Genomic DNA, 12181 nt, shown 5'->3' with positions numbered 1-12181 from the left:
TGCTGCTGTATATGCCCCGGATCTTCTCGCTGCCAAGTCGGGAAGAGAAGCTGAGACGTGATTCTGTCCTTTTGTATTCGTTCCCGTATGCTCAGGAACAGGTGTTCACTTAAATATGACGAAGAGATGACTAGATGTCGCGGCTAGGCTGTCGAGAATCTCGAGCTGCTGCCTTGGTGAGTTGAAGGCAGTTATCCCAAAGATGGAAGTGACAAGGGCTTAGTGGTGTAGATGATAAAGAACAACTAGGTAGACTCGGTATTTCCGACGTCAACGTGATACGGGAACTGAGCAAATCGGGGAGTCAAGTGAACGCTGACAGTTGAGTTCTCCGCGACACCATATAAGACGGAGAGAACTGGAGGTTGAAGGTAGTGTTGGTGACCACAAACGTCCAGGGTAGCATAGTGGAGCGGTGATCCGGGGTGGACCAAGCTATCTGCCCTATGAGACAGGCATGGTGCCATGTTTAGTGAAGGTACATATCACAGTCACGCCAGCATGGCGTCCGTCCATGGGTAGCAACACTCCCAGGGGGTAGGGCTGGTAAGGACAGGGCTGAGGAGTGGGGGAGCCTTTGCAGTACGCCCGCCTGGGAGCTCATGACAGACGCAATATGGGCTGCTGCTGTGCGTGGTCGTGACGGTGCTCTCCATCGACCAGAGTTTCATTGGGCTGCCCACAATTCCGTGCTAAACCGTATGCCAACAAAAAGAGCATGTCTACTCCACATTTTGCTACCCAAGATGCCTTCGGGGCGTGTGACCTGTCCATAGAGCCGCTGTGGCTCTGTGGTGGCATCGCACAAGAGAAAGTGTAAAACTTTTGCATTCGTTTACATGAAGCCAAATTGAAACGGCGCAAGCCTAATAACGGTAAATTCAGAAACTAATGGATCTCGGTCACGGACCTGGCAATGCTGAGGTTAGCCCCGAGCCGACTCACCGTTGACTAAGTCAAACCCGAATCTTTCATGGCCCAACGCCGTCGCCAATTGCTAAGGCTAACAGTGAATGGCAAAGTCCTGGGCTGCAGGGCAACAGCCAGCATTCTATCTTGACGAAGAAATGCCGCAGGGCCTAGGCTCTGGCACGCCGTTGCATGATGCTGGAGTAGGGAGCGTCGTTTTGCTCGTTTATGCGTTACCGCGTGTGTGGTTACGAATCGTGGCTTGTCAGAGGAAGACCTGGAAAATGGACAGGACCGTTAAGATTGGAGTATGCAGTGATCGACGAATGGCAGCGCATCGATTGGACTGGATGCGGACCCAGGTTGCCTGTTAAGGTTTAAAACGGGTTTCCAGGTCCCCATTCTTGCTCGAACGGTGGGCCTACTAGGTGAAGCCATATGCATCCCGCGTTTCGGGCCAAGAATCCGGTCGATCGACCACTTCCCTGCCATGTGCGTCCCGCGGCCACCGATCGGACTTCCGAGATGTGGTTCTCAAAGTAATGGATGTGTAGGTTGCCAGTCGACATCATGACGCAAACTTCACATCTGCCTCCGAGAAGAAGCTGAATGCCTGCTATTAAGTTCTGGTAAATGTAGATTTAAAACTGTAGTTCATGGCTGCCCAGGAACAGATTCTTCGACTGTCGGTCTACAGGTGGAAGTGCATGACATCAATCTGCTGTGATCTAGTTTACGTTGGGTGCTGTTGCGCTATGCTAGCTCCAGCTATATAATCCGTATATGCTACGTAGGATGACATTCACGGTTCCATCTTCAACATTATCTGCGGCAAGTCCCTCTCAGGCGATGAAACCGGGATTTACACTGTACCTGGCAAAAACACTCTGAGATATCAGTTGCTCTCTCATTTTAGCCACCTTTCGTTGAGTGCACCTGAAAGAGTCCTTGTTTACACTGAGTGACTCGACTACTAGCGGCACCGAGGTTCGGTTTGGATGATTCTGTGTTTTACCGGCCGAAGTCGAACAAACAGAATCACCTTTAGAAAACTGTAATGAACCAAAACGGATGCTTTTCTTAGCAAACTACTTTGACACTGTATGCACCAAGACATTAAGCTAATTCATTTCGACCAGATGTATACTGTTTTCCCTGACGGAGAATCGTAGTTTTACGTGGATCAATTAAGCTTAATGCACCGCCACAGTACCAGAAACTGTCGTGGAAGTTTGAGATTTTGGTACAGACTCTTGAGCCGGCAGCGGAGCGGGATCGGGGCGAAATCCTCGTGGCCCAGATGTTCTCCGGCATTTGTGCAACAGTTCACAGCCAAGGATCTATTTTTGTGCCCATCTGTGATGGTGTGCTTTCCCCAACCTTGAGAGACGCATCAGGAACACTTCAACAGGGCCCGAGGAGATGGTACGTTAGATTCCATGTTAGGGCTGCCCACTAGATCTTCCAGCATGCTGACTTCATCGTCTTTCAGCTGAGATTTTGTTACCAATGGGATTCTATCCAGAGATCGGGTGCTACCACAGCATCACTGGTTCCCGAATTAGACTATCAGCTTTGTCTACATGACGAAGGAAAGGATATGTGAGACAAAGCTGTTTCTAGAACTATTTACAAACTGCGCATTTCTGACAGAATGTCTGACCTGTTACCTGTAGTTGTCCACATAGATCTGATACAGTTGATCTGCTGCTGTCGCTTGTGATAGATCATCTGTTCTAATTCTTTGTGTGGCATTTGTCGCTTGTGATTCTGGAAAACATGAAGACCCTATGAGATTCTGTGTATCCAGTGTTCGTCCTGTGCCGCCAGCAAGCATGATGCTAGCCGATAATTTCTAAATTTCAACACAACAGCCAACGAATCGGAAACCGACCCTTAGAGGTGATGATGTATCTGAAGAGATGTGATCAGTCAGGATGCTTCTCTGCACACCTAAGTATCAAATTCTACTACTTCTGCTATCACCTTAACCAAGGCCAAGCGATTGATGCATCAACCGCCGCCACATTGATGTGAATGCCCAGCGACCGTAAGCTCGGAATCTCTTCGCTCGACATTCGCATCTAATTCATAACCCTGCGGATCATTCGCCAGCTTGATTGTAACCCATCAACATCAAATCAGCCAAAGCGCACTCCCTCAAAGTCCTTTCCCATACCCAGAAGTTATTCTCACTTGAAGCTTTACGTTTAATTGGTGGATGGATCCAAGCATGAAACGAAACTTTCCGCAAGGCCAAGCGATCCTTGTCCCACGGTCTTCTTGCCCAAATCGGGTTAGCGCCGCTAATTTTAACATCGAAGCTTTGTGGAGCCGCGCTTTAGCGAGCTCAAGCAAGCAATGGTTTGGGTCTTGTTTGGACGACATTCACAACATTGACGTGATTTTGTACTCTAGGAGTTCTATCTGAAAAGAAATCGGCCATTGACGGGATGCTGTATCGGCTCGAAAAAAAATCAACGTATCGTTGACAGGGAGTGAATCTCCAGACGCTTCAAGCAAGCGCCAGCTCTGCTGGCTTGAAAAATGACACTCAAAAGTGCTTGTCTCGATCGGCTCGGGAACCTGCATTCTGTTGCTAAACGTCAATAATCTATGATGTCTCGAGATCGAACGTTCAAAAAATCAGGCCGATTAGACGCGTTGATGACAGTCGAAAGGGCAGAATCGCAAAATGCCTTACCGAGTGTGCGGGGTCGCGGAGAGGCGCAGTGTTTCCGATGCAACAGTAACGTTTCAGCGGACCCCATCCCGCTGTGGCTGCGACACTCTTGCCAAACAGACGCCATAAACGCGCCAATTTGCTCTATATCACCTGCGATCTCCGCTTAGACGTCGATATTCCCCCACACTTGATTGTATTGGGGGTTGCGCGCAGCGTTGTGTATGTGGTGTGAAGGTATGTAGGCCTGGTAGGGCAACATGGTGCGGTAGGGTCGTATGGCTTCAGCCGCAGATATCTTTAGCATCGTTCATGGGATCGCAAGCTACGATCGGTAATTTTTTGGCTGTTGCCCCACATTGATTGGTCTGACAAGACGAATTTGCCGCGGCTCGGTTCTATATTGCGGTCTCTTGGAACCAAGCAGTCAGTTGATCAAGAACTTGTCCGCGTTAAGGATCAATGGCATTCAGAGTTCTGCCTAGAAACAGATCCTCACAAGCGCGTTTAGGTTGCGCTGTGCCCTGACAAGCGCGCTTGAGAGTGCATATGTGCGGCTCCGAGGGTCAGTCCGTAAGCCAGGGCGTTCAAGTTCCCGAAAAAGGGCCAAAATTCCTCCGTTCTAATGCCGTTGTTGAAAATAGATCTGAGCATGGTTGTGTCTGTCCGCGGCTATTCATTCAAGGTTCCCTTGTCGCCGTTTCGTTGACTACAGACGTCCTCCCGCTCGTACCATTGGTGCTGTATCGGTCACGACTCGGTCCAGTCGATGTTGCTCCGTGATCAACCCGCTCGGTGTTGACTCTCGAATAAGTGCTTCTTGTTGAGTGGCTCCATGACCACACCCCATTTGTTCGACCACCCAGTCGGATAGACCCGAATGAGACTAAGGATACCTCGTGATAAATAAAAGCCGTGCGCATCTTGATCATCATTCGAAGTTGCTAAAGATATATCTGGTGTTTCGACGATGAACTACTGAACGCGCCAAGCTGGGTGCCGGATCGGTAAGTGGTGTATAAGAGTTGTGTCTAACAAGGTCCTATAGAAAAGTCATATCAAATACTCAAGGACTGCCTGAGGCGACTTACTGTATGCATTGTTGGAATCTTGACTCATCTCCATCTGTGCTGAGAATCTTCAGGGAGTGCGACGTCTGAGGTTGAGTTGGTAAGTGGGAGAAAATGATGAGGGTATGTCAGAAAGTTGTCAATCGTGTGAGCATTCGGTTCCCGATGCTGCAGGCCTTGATTGCTGTTGGAGAGCCCTTTAAAATATATAGGTGAACTTTCACTTGCAATAGACCACGTAACTGAGAAGGCTAAGAGACGAGTGCATAGTGCGATGTAAAAGAGATAAGTACTCGTGTGAGACTGGCTCCTTAAAGTCGAAATCTGTTCGAACTGCCATCATCGCCCTTGTTGATCAAGCAACTGGCCTATGGCAGCAATGTTTTTTGTGCTGCCTGCGTGAAGGATGCGGTGTTGGCGGTGCTCAGCCATCGCAGCGGCCCCCAAGACTTGTCGGTGGTGTCTCAGCCTAGATTATGCGCTCCAGAGCATTGTTCCGAGTCTGCGGACAGAAGCATTCCGAGGATGCCATCGGCTCTGCAGAATCTCTCAGCCTCTCAGCCTCATACATGCTGTCCACAATCACCTTGACCTGACTTCAGCCCAAGAGCTAGATTCATGGGATTTTCTCGTTCCTTTAAAGGCTTGTTAGCGCTACTGACATCAAAAATTGGCATTTTTTCGAACTCTTACTAACCGCTGACAATGCAGCAACTTGAAGCCGCTTTTAGGAAATTACGCGTGTTTGTTTGCCGCCTGTCACCCTCTCGGTACCACTCTTCTGGGAGAGTACCGGTCGAGGCGGCAAAAAGGAAGCCAGAACAGAAGGTGGGTTTCAAAAGTACCAGGCTACTGAATGGAACCTTTCGCAACCAACAAAGTAAACCAGTTATTGCGTGCTCAAACGCCGTTGTCGTGCGACCCTTATTGCATGTTCTCGAACATCCTTCGAAGTAGCAAGAATGCCCCTAGCATCAGTTAGCTTGCTATAGAGAAAGTTCGTATTTAAGAGGCGCAATCAATCACGCTCAAATTGGGGACCCATTATATATACTGTACATCTAGATTCTACACGCGGCGCACTGTGGCGCCGGTTGGCTGCTAAATGGCCACAATGCTCATGATACATAGCACCACCCAGTCGTAAACCCTCGTGTACTTAATAGTATCCCTGTGCCTCGCGCAGAGCCCTGCGCTCCGCTAACCGCCTCTTGAAACGGACCTCAGCACGTCTCCGCTCACCACCATCAACCTTATGGCCTCTCCTATCCTCCCACATGCCCTCGGTCACCTTAACACGGGCACCACCACGTCTCATAGGAAGGGCGTACGGGCCAGAGATGGTCTTCGTCCCAATCACCTTAAATCCCTTAACCCGGTGTTGCTCCTCAGGCAAGAGCTCCTCAACTTCCTTGCCCGGGGGAACATTGATGACATGTCTGATATACTCGGCCGGCCGCTTCTCGACCTCCTGGACCTTGAGTTCCGCAACACCATCCTGGACATACTTAAAGTCGCCGCCAATGCCGAACTTTCCCTCCCTGAACCGTTGCCTCCACCTCAACAGGTATCGCCTCGTCCGCGGTGGCTCGATGCCAAGTTCTCTGAGTTGCTCGGATGTGAGGGTAAAGAGCGCTTCCCATGAGGGGAACTTCTCGGCGTGCTGCTTAAGGCCGCGGCCAATGACAGTAAGGAAAGTCTGGACGTCAGGAACGAATGGAATCGGCGCCGGAACGAGGGGGAGCTCCGGTTTTTGCTGGTTGCTGCTAGATGATGCCCATCTCGCTTGCGCTCTGAGCCCCGGGGCGATATAAGAAGTGAATGGGGTGGCCGCACAGGGCCGGAACAAAAGTCCCAGAGTGGACTGTAAACGGAACGACTTCATTCGTGCTATATAGGACCAAGAGGAACAGTTAGTAAACCAGGAGGATGTGATCTAGGACCCTAGTATGAGGGTATTTGCAAGGCGATGCCCGATACTGGCAGCAGCTGGGACACACAACTTACCTAGCGAAGAAGTTCCCCTTGCGACGGATGGCGGCCGAGGGTCATGCCAGGTCAAGACTGCAGCTGGCGCCTTGACAGCCGATTTACACGTCCGAGTCCAGGACGGGACTGCAGCTTGCTGAGCGGAAAGTTTTCTTGAATCGCCTGCTCGAGACGTTGCGCAGGGGCCACATAAGGGTCCAGGCGTCTGATGTCTTGTGGTGGGGCATGTCTTGGCATACCTTTCGTGGGGTCGGGCCAATGAGAGAATTCGAAAACAGGCACCGATGCCAAGCTTCAATGTGGGGGGCCCCACAAGGCTGCTTCTCGACCCCCTGTCAACACTAACACACATCAACCGGTCAACCTTCCTTTTCGCGAACATTCACATTCACTTCTTAGCGGATACATCCCGCTTTTTTCATCAATTCTTTTGCTGGTTGAGCTTTTATCTCATTAGTGAGGTTAGGCTACAATATCCAGTAGCGAGATTGCCCAAGTCAATTGGATTGACTCATTTGCTCTCCATGCTATCTTTGTTGCCGTTTCCCCTCTGATCCATCTCTTCAAGACGGTGCCGTCTTTCCCTTCAGCCGCATCTCCTCAGATTAGATCTTCAATCAAGATTTGTAAATTTTCTAAAATCAGAAGCACACCGTCTAATTACCTTTCTCCTTCCATCACCTCCGACTTAAACATCCTTCAAGATTCAGCCAAGCCCGCCATCCTGTGCCCATCACAATGCCACGCGCGAAGCCCAATCAAAAGGGAGGTTCAAGGCCGCAGTCGTCCTCGCCCAAGCGTGAGAACGATGATGAAATCACGGCATTCGTGGAATACCTGCGGGCGATTCCAACAGAGGCCGACGAACGGCAAGGAGAACCAGCAGCCCGCCCCGCCAAGCGTCCCAGAACCTCGGGGCCTGACGCGATCTGTGTTGCGCGCCAGAGACTGACTATTGCGGCGCCGGCATCCTCGGGACCTTCAATTTATTATCCACTGGAGCGCATCGATATCGGAGAAGTCGTTTCGTTGAAGGTCCGAAATACGGATCCCGATGACTCGCTACAAGGGCAATGGGCCTTGTACGTCTCATCACGAACAAAGTCGCGTACCCGTGGCTTCCGAGCTAGCTTCCCGTTGGACAATGATGCCTTATCCGCTGAAGTACGATCCGCTCTTATGGTGGCTGAAACGCAAGGTTTCAACCCTGGCGATGAGGACTGCATTTGGGCGTCTGTGGACGTGTGCGTTCGGCAGGATAATTCGTCACTACAGTTGCATATCTTCATCCAGGTCAACTGGAACCCAAGGGCGACAATTTGGGGAAGCAAAAAGGCGAAATCAAGCCAACAGCAGACCTTAAGAGAAATGGTTTTAGGTACCTGGTATCCAGACCTGCATCTCACAACCGTTCTTGGTCAGGCGCTGCCCTCTTGGTCCCCTCAAGATTTTTACGAAGCCGCATGTGTCCCGGATAAGGCAGCGTTGGATGCCGAGGTATCCTCTATGGAAGTCCCGAAGCTCGAAGCAAATCTCTACCCATTCCAGCGAAGAGCCGTCCAGTGGATGTTGCGGCGCGAAGGAGTGCATTGGTATCAAGACCCTGAGACAAAACAAACCGGTATTCTCCCGTACAATTCTCCTACAACATCGGAGCTTCCAATCTCCTTTGTCACATCCAAGGATTCAGACGGGAATGATATTTACCTCAGTCCCCTATTTCGCACGCTTGCCAAGGATGTAAGACCGTTCACTGCCTTCCAGGAATTCCGAGGGGGCATCTTAGCAGAGGAAATGGGACTTGGAAAGACCCTGGAGGTGATCTCGCTGATCCTTTTGCATCAGCGTCCTCAGTCCCCTGTCATGGTCTTTGACCCATTCCTCGGCCAACAACTCCTTTCGACCTCCGCGACCTTGATCATCGCCCCTACGACCCTCTTGGACCAATGGCTGTCTGAACTCAAGCGCCACGCTCCCAGCCTTCGGATCCTTTTCTATCCTGGTATCAGAAAATTGGCCAGGCTCAAGGACGGGAATGAAATTTCCGCAAAGTATCTCGCAGAACAAGATGTAGTCGTGACCACCTATGAGGTTCTGCGTACCGAAATCTGGGCAGCGGTGGACGAACCTGATCGGTCTATGCGCAATGAGAAGCAGTACGAACGGATCAAATCCCCATTGGTCCAACTTTCATGGTGGCGAGTGTGCATCGACGAGGCCCAGATGGTGGAAAACTGGACCAACAACGCTGCAAAGCTAGCTAGGCGTATCCCTCGCATCAATGCCTGGGGTGTCACAGGCACGCCAGTGAAAGATGATATCCAAAAAGGCAAGAATTCTGTGTCTTTTATTGACCAGCACATATATGACTAACACCTAGATTGCCAGATCTGCGCGGTCTGTTGCTGTTTCTTCGTTATGAGCCATTTGCTTCAGATACAAAGCTGTGGAACACCTTGACAACCTTGGACAAGCCGTCCTTCAAGAAGTTGTTCAACAGCATCTCGATGAGGCACAGTAAAAGCATGATCAGGAATGAAATTTCCATTCCTGCACAGAAACGATATGTCATCACGATGCCCTTCACTGCCGTAGAGGAGCAGCATTACCAAAGTCTGTTCGAGGAACTCGCAGAGTCATGTGGACTTGATGTCCGGGGTAATCCATTACGGCCAGATTGGGATCCAGAAGACCCCGGTGTTCAAAATGCCATGCGGGTGGCCCTTGACAGGCTTCGTCAGACAGTTTTGCATCCCGAAGTTGGCATCCGGAATCGCAGAGCCCTTGGGCAAAAGTCAGGGCCTATGCGTACTGTGGCAGAGGTTCTTGACGCCATGTTGGAGCAATCAGACGGCTCTATAAGGACCGATCAACGTAGTTTACTGTCCGCGAAACTGACCAGAGGTCAAATTCTTGCCTGTCAGAAGAAAGTGGATGAGGCTCTTGCATTGTGGCAGGAGGTGCTCGCAAAGAGCACAGAGATGGTGGCCGAATGCGGTACCCAGCTGGAACAGGAAATCCAAGAAGCTAAGAAGGCAAATGCGAACGAATATCATCAGCCGTCGCAGGCAGATAGTGAGTTTGATGATCGGGACGAGATTGTGTCGCCGCCAGTGGGGGAGGCTCGTCGACGACTAAGGTATGCCCTGGAGATCCAACATAGGGCCGTATTCTTCTGTGCGAATGCCTACTTCACGATCAAATCGGACAAAGAACGGACCGATCCCGGCTCAGAGGAGTTCAAACGGTGGGAGAAGCTTGAAGTAGAAGGGTATGAGCAGGCTAAACAGATCAGAAAGGAGATCCTCCATGAGGTAGGTAACCTACTACGCAGGGTGTTTAGCTTGTTTACTGAATATTTTCGTAGACGCAGAGCAAAGCGAAAAAGCTCATGGGCCGCTTAGCTCATGCCGCTGCAAGGAAAAGCTTCGCCACAATTCCTGAATTCAAAGCTATCAATAACAAGGGTATTGAGAGCTACAGGATAGCAATGGCCCTAGAAGACCTCGGAGTATCGTTAGATGCACAAGCCAGCTACTTGGATGATTGGCGTGAGCATGTTATCCAACTGTTACTCAAGCCGCTAGTTGATGAAGAGGACTCGGAGACGACTGGCGAGGAGTATGAGCAGTCCACGAAACTTCAGGACGAAATCCTAGTCTACCTCCAGGTCCTGAGGACTGCGATTGCCGACCGGCAGGCGGTTTTGACTGGACAGAAGAATTTCCTGGTTGAACACGAAACCAATGTGGCAGCCAGATTAGCCAAAGCAGGAAATGGCCCGTACCCGGAGAAGTTGCTTGAGCTGTTGAAGATTCGCGACACGATCAAGCCCCCGTTCCAGGAATGTGACCCTCTTAGCTCGCTGAGGGGCTTGTTATCTGAGCTGCGTAGCTTGTCTGCCAAGCTTCGACATGACGCAGCTATGGGTAGTTCGCGCGCAGCGGCAGAGCAGGCGATTCTCTCGAATCTGCTCAAGTCGACGCTGAACCAGCAATCAGAGCAAATGAAGGCAGCAACAGCCATGGAGAAGGAGCTTCAGCAGTTCATGGACACGGTGAATGCTCGGATCGAGTTTTACCGCCAGCTCCAGGAGGTTTCCGACATGGTTGCCGATTATAAGGGGCCCCAGGAGGAGAGTGCTTTAGCCGCAGCTCTAGAGAATCTGGAGAGGCAGGAAGAGAGTTTGCAGACGAAGCTTGCTGCTACAGAGGCGAAGCATCGCTATTGTAAGTTAACTTTCAACACCTACTTGAGAATCCCTTGGCTAACCCAGCTTTCTAGTGCTTCACCTCAAGGAGGCCGAAGCCAACTCCGAGGAACAGCGTATTTGTATCATTTGCCAGAGCCCATTCACGATTGGCGTCTTGACCATCTGCGGGCATCAGTTCTGCAAGGAATGCATGACGTTGTGGTTCAAGGAGCATCGGAACTGCCCAGTCTGCAAGCGCCATTTGACTCATTCAAACCTCCATGATATCGTTCTCAAACCACAGGAGCTCAAGGTCCATTCGGAGTCATCGAATCGGGATCACGAGCCAAGCGATCAAGGGCACCAACTAACGAATGTGTCCGGCATCTATAAGGAGTTCAATGCCGAAAAGTTGGCGGAAATCAAGAACATCGACCTGGATGGCCCCAGCTTTACGACCAAGGTCGACACCCTAGTCCGACACCTGCTGTGGCTTCGGGAATCTGATCCAGGGGCGAAATCCATCGTCTTCTCGCAATACAAAGAATTCCTTGACGTGCTCGGAACGGCCTTCCGCAGGTACCGGATCGGATACACGTCGTTCGATAAGGCGCGCGGTATCACGGACTTCAAGGAGGACCCAGGCACGGAGGTGTTCCTGTTGCACGCGCGGGCTCATGCCAGCGGTCTCAACTTGGTCAACGCCAGCCACGTGTTCCTTTGCGAGCCGCTACTCAACACGGCGTTAGAACTTCAGGCTATTGCTCGAGTTGACCGTATTGGGCAGCAGCATGAAACGACGGTGTGGCTGTACATCGTTGATGGCACCGTTGAAGAGTCGATCTACAGCTTATCGGTCCAGAGGCGAATGGAACACATGGCTATCCGGACCCTCGCGGGCAAGGGGAAGGAGTTGACATCTGAGCTCTCGGACACGACGCTGGACGAAGCCAACGCGCTGGAGATGCAGCAGGCGCATCTGTCCAAGCTTATGGGCAAGGATGGGATCTCAGGCGAGACAGTGGATAAGGATGACCTCTGGACATGCTTATTCGGACATCTGAATAAGAACAAGAACTCTGGGATTGTTGGTGGCTCAGCGAACCCGGTGAACGCTGCCACGAGAAGATTCTTGGCAGCTGAAGCTGCTGAGAGACGGATCAGGGGTGATCAGGGTGATGGAGAGTAAATAGAAATCTGAGTCTGGAGTCTGGAAATAAGGGATAGGGCTATGGGTGTACTGATCGGAAAGACATTTTGGGATAGATCACACAATTCAAGAACTCTCTTGCTGGACTGGACAACCTCTGAACTCGATCGTGTGCTCTGTATTTTGCG

General features: G+C 51.0%; 2 protein-coding genes across 2 annotated transcripts; one reads left to right on the top strand and one right to left on the bottom strand.

Annotated features, from left to right (window-relative positions):
- Positions 1-5821: 5821 nt before the first annotated feature.
- On the bottom strand, positions 5822-6547 carry CTHT_0061600 (mitochondrial 37S ribosomal protein mS41; the record flags this gene model as incomplete). Its single annotated transcript, XM_006696413.1, has 1 exon — positions 5822-6547. The coding sequence occupies one exon, from the start codon at positions 6545-6547 to the stop codon at positions 5822-5824; it is 726 nt and encodes a 241-aa protein (XP_006696476.1).
- Positions 6548-7389: 842 nt separating this feature from the next.
- CTHT_0061590 (helicase-like protein) lies at positions 7390-12032 on the top strand (the record flags this gene model as incomplete). Its single annotated transcript, XM_006696412.1, has 4 exons — positions 7390-8807; positions 9032-9965; positions 10019-10880; positions 10936-12032. The coding sequence occupies 4 exons, from the start codon at positions 7390-7392 to the stop codon at positions 12030-12032; spliced, it is 4311 nt and encodes a 1436-aa protein (XP_006696475.1).
- Between the last annotated feature and the right edge of the window lie 149 nt (positions 12033-12181).

The sequence above is a fragment of the Thermochaetoides thermophila genome, assembly GCF_000221225.1.
Source record: "Thermochaetoides thermophila DSM 1495 unplaced genomic scaffold scf7180000011821, whole genome shotgun sequence".
Taxonomy (NCBI): Eukaryota; Fungi; Ascomycota; class Sordariomycetes; order Sordariales; family Chaetomiaceae; genus Thermochaetoides; species Thermochaetoides thermophila.
This window is presented reverse-complemented; position numbering and strand designations above follow the sequence as displayed.